This window comes from Lutra lutra, chromosome 11, assembly GCF_902655055.1.
Source record: "Lutra lutra chromosome 11, mLutLut1.2, whole genome shotgun sequence".
Classification (NCBI taxonomy): domain Eukaryota; kingdom Metazoa; phylum Chordata; class Mammalia; order Carnivora; family Mustelidae; genus Lutra; species Lutra lutra.
The window spans coordinates 96,963,299-96,972,487 of record NC_062288.1 but is presented as its reverse complement, the minus strand read 5'-3'; the positions used below and the strand labels follow the sequence as shown (position 1 = coordinate 96,972,487).

Genomic DNA, 9,189 nt, shown 5'->3' with positions numbered 1-9,189 from the left:
CAGTTCCTGAAAGGGGTAGGCAAGAACTTGTCAGGCAAAGAAGGCAGGACAGGGTATTCCAAGCATAGAGAACAATAAGGAAAATTTTGTCAAAGCAAGGTGGAATTAACATTTGGAGACTAGCAATTGGTCCAGGCTGGTGATAGCATGAAGTATGTGACAAGAAAGAGGTGAGGTAAGGCTGGAGGGGTAGGTAGGTAACGCTGTGCAAGGCTGGGATTGCCAGGGGGAGTATGTTCTTGACTTAGCAGACAAGAGAAGGAATAGATATTGTTGGTGTTTGAAAAAGGTCCCCCCACCCTCAGCCATTGAAGAAATATACCCTTAAAGGAAAAGAATTTGGAAGACAAATAAGATAAAGTTTGATATAAATATAGATATACATTGAACTGCCTATAATCCACATTCAAGATAGCCACAGTTATTAATTTAAAACACATCCTGGTAGCCTTTTTCTGTATGGAGGTAGATGGCTAGCTAGTTTGATTAATTGATTTTGAGAGTAGTGTATAAACGAAATCACATTGCCTCAGATTATTAAAAAAACAGCCTATGGATATAACACCTTAGAAACATAAATATAAGAGTTGTGTATGCATAGGTTGGATATAGAGAAAGCTACAAACATGAAAGCCATTGAGAATTCTGTTGCAGGGGTGCCTGGTTGGTTCAATTGGTTAAGCATCCGACTCTTGATTTTAGCTCAGGCCATGATCTCAAGGCTGTGATATTGAGCTCTGTATTGGGTTCTGCGTTGGGCATGGAGCTTGTTTAATATGGTCTCTCTCTGTCCCTCTGGCCCTCCCCACCAAAGAAAAGAATGTTGTTGCAATGATTAAGAGAAGACAAATTCTTGAGCTTGGGGTCTATGGAAAAAATAAAGGTGTGTGGTTTAAAAAACATTTCTAAGGATGGTGGTTCAAGTGTTTTAGAAGAAAGAAGGGAAAAACTGAAAAACTATTGATCCTTTCCAGGTGACAAGCCTGGGTGACTGGGGAATTGGGGAACCATGAACATGATGTTGGCTTTGAGGAAGGGGAAGATTATGTGTACATTTTTACACATGGTGAGTATGTTGTGGTGATCAGTAGGCAATCAGAGTCGTGGATTGAGAACAAGAATGCAGATTTGAGATTCATTTACATTTTCAAGATTTCTCTAGTTAGGGAAGAAATGAGATTTCTGAAGGAGAGAATAGATAAAAGAAGAACAAGAAGAGAAATGTGATGGCATCCATATTTAGAAAGACCAGGAGCCAGACAAGGAAAAATCAGAACTGTTGGAGTACTTGGAGGTTCTGGTAGTCGAGGGTAGAAACAATTTCAAAATGGGTTATTTGTAACCTAAAATGTTACAGAGACCGCAAGGAAGATGATATTGAGCACAAAAGATGCAGAGAATTACTCTTCCTACTTCTGAAGCTAGCTCTGCCCACAGGATATCTAGAGCAGAGGTCCTGGTCTTTATCTGCAGTGTGAATAGGCTAATGTGGGGCCACCCCATAGAGCCATAGCTGTGAAGAAAGGGGTGTGTGTGGGGGAAACATTCCGGGTGTGCTGCCCAGAGGCATGCATCTCTGGTTATGATCAGCGAGTTTGACCTCCAATTAAGTTGTTTTTGTTTTTGTTTTTTTAACTATCATTGGACACATTCTCATTTGTAGGACTCTCCAAAAGGGGGCAGATGCTTTTGATTCTGCCATAAGGCCAGCAGGGAAAACATTTTTTCTTTTTTCTTTTCTTTTTTTTTAAATTTAATTAAAAAAAAATTTTTTTTTCAGTGTTCGAAAAAGAAAACAGTTTTTCATCCTGAGGACTTTTCCTCCTCCACCTCTCAAGGGACCAATTACTTACTCTCCTTGCAAACTTTGTGAGAAACTGAAGAACTAAATGGGAAGTAATTATCTCCTTCTGATATGCAAACAGTTTCTTTCAGCTTCTCCTGAAATAATCAGCACACAAAATCAGATGTTCCTCCTGAGAGACTCCTTCCTGCTGCTACTCTCTCATTTCTGCACATTCCCTTAAAAATTTAAACATAATCAACAGTCTGCAGCCATCTATTGACTTTTTTTTCATTGCATTGTCTTAGCAGTGAGATCTCTGGTCTGATTGGGAAGGCATAGATGGTCTCGGGCCTCCACAGTCGTCACTCCATCACACAGCATCACACAGGCATGACATTCCCAACAAACTTGCCTGCGGTCTCCAGCTCCCCCAAGAGAGGTCTTGGCACAGCTTTCGCATCTCCGCTAATACAAAATACAGAATCTCAGGCCCCACCCCAGATCTGCTGCATCAGAATCTATATTTTCACAGGACCCCTGGATGATTCACATGCCCGTTAATATTCGAGGAGCACTGATCTAGACAGTCTGCTGGTAGAAGTCAGGAAATTATGTAAGAAAGTCCTTGCCTTAGTGTCAGCACTGTGAAGGGCACTGTAGGAGCCCCTCTTCCTTGAGAACTTTCATCCCAGAGCTTATTTTTGGAGACAGTAACCAGGATTTAGGCCCTAAGATTTTCATCCTCATCTAACTTTAAACTTCCAGAGACTTAGGCAATGGTACAGCCTCTGATTTGCTGTAAGAATCCTGTGGGGACGTGATCTTGGAGATGTTTTGTTTCTATACATTCGTCTTAATGTGACAGGGATCCTGGATGTGCATAATGTCAAATGAAGTTTGTAGATAGACATAACCCAGAAAATACTGAAGACAAATTTTCCATCTTGCTGGAATGAATCTGAGGACACTTATTCTAAGTCAAACTGGATGTAGTTACGTCTCCCCAGGTTTAGAGTCATGATGTGACAAATCATTGCCTTTTGGAATTTCAAGGGAGTGCATGAGCCACCCAGGCCACCACTCCTCAGGGTGTAGGCATCCCCTCTGCAGCACACTTCTCAGGTTGACAAGGAGGCCCTGCTGGAACCAAGTCTAGGGATTGTGCACTTTCAGCTGTGAGGCAGCCTCTTTCTTTGTTGTGGTGGTCTCAATTTTAAGCTGAAACCCTATGTCCAGCCTCAGTGGACTCTTCACATTTGCTATTATCCAAATTCTGCAATTTTGAATTAACAGGCAGACTAGCAAGTAAGTGAAATGGTGACATATTCCCCTAGAAAATATTTAAGTTAGATGTCACCATGGAACTATTCCTAGACCTCTCACCATGCACATTGCTTCCTCTGGTCCCTGTTGTTATGTGGGTTTTAAAACTGGTTGTGGTACTAGTTTCAACAACTAACTGGGACAGAGGGCAGTGACATTAAGTTCTTCTCATGCTTTGTTTGCTCCACTTCTGTTACTATGGATGAGATGGCATTCTGTGTTTAAGGTACAGTGTTGACTGATATTCCAAATTCATCTGCAAACCTCATTACTAAAGACAACCAGCATTTGTTGAACACCTACTATGTTCTAGGCAAAAGAGATACAAAGATACATATGGTACCTAACTTGAGGTACCAACTTGAAGAACCAGTTTCTAGGATGGTACCTAACTTGAGGAGCTCAGAATTTCTTGTGGGAAAACAAAACTTTGTGCTCATGACTAAAATATGCAAAGCACTCTGGCAATACAGAGAGGGAATGCCTGATTTTCTTTGGCTAAATTGGAAGTATTCTCAAACATGGTATCATTTGAGTTAAGCTTCGAAGTATAGAGAGTAGAGAGAATGGGAAATGTGAATTCCAGAGAGAAAAACTGATATGTAAAATAAGGTAGACATAAAAATGGCATATTGTATGGGCAATGAAAGCACAAAGGAGATCACAGATATTGTCACAAATCAGATCCAAGTCTTTGGGGGAATTTTAAGTGTCCTCTGAAGGATGCTACACTCCCTGAAATCACAGGACACAACTGTGTTTACAACAAACTTGGGAGTGGGTACAGAGGGCAGTGATGTGGAAAACTTTGCATGCTAGGGCATTTATACTGTATTCACAAAAGTTCCTATGTCCTTTCAGTGCTGGAATTTTATTGCTTACAGTTTTGAACATGACCTAAGTAAGTTCAGAAAGAACTTAGGAATAGTTCTGCTAAAGGGCAAGTCCATGAGGTTTGTGTCTATAGGACTTGGCACGCATCTGACTCAAGGGAAGGAGAATGACAAAGGTGCTGAGTTGAATGGGGAACGGGATCTAGGGGAACACTAAAGGTGGAATGCTACAGTGATACTCTGGAGCCTTCTTAAGAACTGATTGTTAACTTTTCGGGAATGTAACAGAACATTATTAAAAATTAAAAAGTAGAAACTTATAATTAAGCAGATTACAAAGGTACAAGGTTGTTTCTTTGCTTTATGCCAGTTCTACTTAAGAAAGTTTTCTTTTTTTTTTTTTTTAAAGATTTTATTTATTTATTTGACAGAGAGAGATCACAAGTAGATGGAGAGGCAGGCAGAGAGAGAGAGAGAGAGGGAAGCAGGATCTCTGCTGAGCAGAGAACCCGATGTGGGACTCGATCCCAGGACCCTGAGATCATGACCTGAGCCAAAGGCAGCGGCTTAACCCACTGAGCCACCCAGGCGCCCTTAAGAAAGTTTTCATAGGAATGCTCTACTTTCAGATAGCAAGTGGGTGGGACTTGTGTAGCAGACAAAGTGTGAATCTACAAGGCAATTAACATTATGTATGGACTGAATAAAGATATTTCTTGCATGTACAAGTGTTACTTGCTATCTTTCAAATGTTTGTGGATACTGTTATGATAAATGAAACACAAACCTTTAAAAATGACACTGAAGCTATAATTGCTTTCTGACAGTATGCTTCTTTCAAGCAATGGATATTAAACATGCAACTGTTATGAAGGAGTTACTAGAATTATTGCAATTACAAGTGTTTACAGTTGATGGGAACTGGATGGATTTACAGTGAGTAAGAGGCTGGAGGAGTCTACACAGAGTGGCTTCCGATCCTGGAGATTCCAACTTTTAATTAATCCAACTTTGATCAAGCTGGAAGAAGAATTTCTGAAGATGGAAAAGAAATTTGAAGAACCAGATTCCGTTGTCATTTCTGCCATCATTTTGACCAATTCCTTTTCTTTTTCTCAACTGTATTTCCCCTATTCCTAAGTGAGTCAGAAACACTGCCTGGCTGCAGCCCAGGAATTAGCATTTTCCTTCTGGGGAATCATGGTACTTTTTAAAAGTAGAAGAACCCCTTATCAAAATAAGCTGAATTCATTATAGCCTTTCCTGTCTCACAGATGGAGAAATCTTTGAAGTTAGAGTCCACATTTCTTTGATCTTTAATGGCCAGCACTAAGCAGAGTACATTGTTCATATTGAGTGATCAGTGAATCTTTATTTAATTGAATTATATATATATGTATATGTATTATTCATATATTACATATATATTATATATATTATATATATATAGTATACATGTATATGTAAGTGTCTAGCTTTGGAGTTGTGGCTCACTTACTGGTCCATGGATATATGTATATGTATATGTAAAGGTAAACTATTATCAGTAAAATTATTTTTAATCTTTTTTTAAAGATTTTATTTATTTATTTGAGAAAGAGAGAGACAGGATGAGAGAGAGAGAGCATGACAGGAGAGAGGTCAGTGGGAGAAGCAGACTTCTTGGCGAGCAAAGGGCCCAATGTGGGACTCCATCCCAGGACCATGATCTGAGCCAAAGGCAGTCACTTAACCAACTGAGCTACCCAGGCACCCAGTAAAATTATTATTATTTTTTAAAAGATTTTTATTTATTTATTTGACAGACAGATAATAAGTAGGCAGAGAGGCAGGCAGAGAGAGAGAGGAGGAAGCAGGCTCCCCACTGAGCAGAGAGCCCGATGTGGGGCTCGATCCCAGGACTCTGGGATCATGACCCGAGCCGAAGGCAGAGGCTTTAACCCACTGAGCCACCCAGGCGCCCCCAAATTATTTTTACCTTCTTCATCCTCCTGCTATTTATTCTACAAATATGTACTCTTTGAGGTGGTAAGCAGAGGATAATTGGAGAAAATAAATCAGAGCAACAGCAACAGGAAGCAACATCAAAGTCATTGCTGTGATGTGTCCTTGGAGGAAACAAGACTTGAAACCAAAAGCTGAAACTAAGAACCTAAAGACATCCTCTGATTTGGGTAAAGGGCGCCTCGGCAAGAAAGAAATGAACTTTTCAGAAAGTCAGAGAAAGGAGTACCTCTCTTGAGAAGGGGTTAGCCTGAGATAATACTAGAAGTACATAATAAGAACCAATGGACCACTAAGTGATCCACGTCTCCAAAGCCAGACAATCTGTATCCACCAAATGAGCTTGCAGTTTCCTGCCTTGTTTATTTCCATATAGTAGACTTGTAAAAAAATTGGCACTTGTGGTAAATTAGTATTTTTGTTGTCTTAAAGTAAGGTGGGGCTAGGAGTACTTAAAGTACTTAAAGTGGGGCTAAGATTACTCCCTTGATGAGTAAAGTCGCTGTAGTTTACTGGGAAATGAGTTTGCTAAATTAAAGTGTACTTGCAAAAACAATTTGGAAGTATATATATATATTTAAAGTAGTCTCCACATCCAGCTTGGAGCTTAACATGGAGCTTGCATTCACAACCCTGACCCGAGCTGAGATCAAGAATCAGAGGCTTAACGGACTGAGCCACCCAGGCACTCCTTAGGAGAATATTTTCAATTGGGGGTGCTTTGGAAAATCCAGGATTGGGGAAGCTGGGTGGCTCAATCAGTTAAGCATCTGCCTTCAGCTCAGGTCATGATCCCAGGGTCCTGAGATTGAGCCCTGCATTGAGCTCCCTGCTCAGCAGGGGAGTTTTCTTCTCCCTCTCCTTCCTCTGGCTCATGCTCTCACTCTCTCTCTCTCATTCTCTCTCAAATAAATAAACAAAATCTTTTTTTTTTTTTTTTAGAAAATCCAGGATAGGTGAAAGCTAAAAAAAACCCCCGTGAATCTGAAGTCAAAGTAACAGGAAGGCTATTTATTTATTTATTTATTTTCAATTTTATTTATTTATTTGAGAGAGAGACAGTGAGAGAGTGTGAGAGGGGAGGTCAGAGGAAGAAGCAGACTCCCCATGGAGTGGGACTTGATCCCAGGACTCTGGGATCATGACCCAAACTGAAGGCAGTTGCCCAACGAACTGAGCCACCCAGGCGCCCCAAGGAGGGCTTTTTAAAAAAGATTTATTTATTTATTATAGAAAGAAAAGGGGGAAGGGGCAGAGAGAGAGAATCTTGAAGCAGACTCCCTGCTGAGCATGGAGCCCCAGGCAGGGCTCAATCTCAGGACCCATGAGATCATGACCCAGAGCCAAAACCAAGAGTCTATGCTGCGCCATCTGAGCAACCCTGATGCCCCAACTGTAGGGCTTTTAAAATTTCAGATTATAGTTGGGAGAGAGGCATTGGAGCTGAGGTTTCATTCCAAAACTTTCAGGAATTTTATACACACATACACATGCACACACACACACACACACACCCCCGTGGGCTGGGTAGTATCTCCTCTTGATCAGAAAACACTTCCTGGCTGCTGTCCTTGAATGGAAAACCCATGTACTTCCTTGTACTGAAAGTCTTACTTCTGGCTCCTCAGGCTCTGGGCTACTTTCAGAGTTCTTGTAGCTGCCAGTGGGTATGGGGAGCACCTTCATGGTGGCCTGTGAGAGCCAGACACTGAGCACTGAGGACTCACTGTAGTTACCATGCTTCCATGTTTCCACAGAGGAAACAACCTAAAGAAATTCAGCAGTGACCTTCAGTCTGGTACTCTGCCTCCTCTCTGCGTAGACCTGCTTGACTGAAGTTGGCCAGGTTCCTCAGTCTCATCGTAGTGCCTTGTGGAGGCCTTTAAGCCTCTGCATCTGCCCTCGTAGCACTGCCTGGACTGTCTCATTGCGGAGGGTAAGGATAAAGGGACTGAGAAAGGGAGTGAGGACAGATGTCACCAAGGCTACGGTCTTGTTGATTTCCACAAAATGTGCTTTGCCAGGCCTGACATAAAGGAAGATGGTGCTGCTGTAACCAATGAAGACCAGAATGAGGTGGGACCCACATGTAGAGAAAGCCTTCTGACGGCCCGTAACAGATGGGATCCTCAGCACAGTGGTTACAATATAGCCATAGGAGATGAGGGTCACCAGGAAGGAACTGAGGACAAAGGCTAAGGCCATCATGAAATCCCAGAATTCCAGCAGACTGGTGTCTGAACAGGACAGCTGCAGCAGAGGTACGTTGTCACAGAAGAAGTGGTTAATGATGTTGCCATGGCAATAGCTGAGATAAGCCCGGGAGAGGACAGTGGGCACCATGACTAGGAAGGGAGCTGCCCAGGCAGCCCCTGCCAGTCTGACACACACAGCCCAGCTCATCAAAGTGTCATAGTGCAGTGGGTGGCAGATGGCCACAAAGCGGTCAAGGGCCATGTCTGACAGGATGAGGAAGGAGGTGGAACCTAGGGAAAAGTAGAAGTAGAACTGGACCATGCAACCAGTGAAGGAAATGACTTTGTGGGTGACCAGCAGGTCTGAGAGCATCCTGGGCACTGCAGTCATGGTCACCAAGATCTCCAACAGGGAAAAATTACCCAGAAAGAAGTACATAGGAGTATGTAGTTGGGTGTTGGCTATGACTGTGACTATGATGACAGTGTTTCCCATGAAGGCAAGAAGATAAAGCATGAGGAAGGGCCCATACAGCAGAACCTGCAGCTCACCAAAAGAGGAGAAGCCCAAGAGGACAAATTCAGAAGGGTGGCTCAGATTTGCCATGATCCAGGAGCTGAGTCCCTGCATAGAAAGGAAACAAAAGACAGAGATGCAGAGGCAAAGATAGCAAGACAGAGAGACAAAGAAAGAGAGAAGGGGAGAAAGAGGAGAGAGAGAATATCACTGACCATGAAACAGACAGAAAAAGAACCGGGAGAGCAAGACAAAGTCAGTGGCCAGTGATAAATAGAAAGAGAGAAAACTACATGGGAATATGAGAGAATCATAGACAGGGCAGGTGGGGGGTCATAGAATTAGAGCATGGAAAGCCACTGATAAGGAGGGAGACAGGAGTGGATTAAGGATTAAGTACTCTACTACTGTAGAGTAGCAGACAACAACATTTCAGGAATAGGAAAGAAGGAAACAAAAGAAGAACACAGAATTAAGAGAGGAAGACCAAATGTGTGAGAGGGAGAAAAAGAAAAGCATAGGGAGGAGAGG

The 9,189-nt window shown here is 42.2% G+C and overlaps 1 protein-coding gene across 1 annotated transcript; it reads right to left on the bottom strand.

Moving 5' to 3' along the window:
- Positions 1 to 7,803: 7,803 nt before the first annotated feature.
- LOC125080537 (olfactory receptor 6V1) lies at positions 7,804 to 8,805 on the bottom strand. Its single transcript, XM_047694387.1, has one exon. The coding sequence runs from the start codon at positions 8,770 to 8,772 to the stop codon at positions 7,804 to 7,806; it is 969 nt and encodes a 322-aa protein (XP_047550343.1). The 5' UTR covers positions 8,773 to 8,805.
- Positions 8,806 to 9,189: the final 384 nt, after the last annotated feature.

Coding starts and splice junctions, on each gene's coding strand:
- LOC125080537 (XM_047694387.1), bottom strand. CDS start 8,772: ATGCAGGGACTCAGCTCCTGGATCATGGCAAATCTGAGCCACCCTTCT.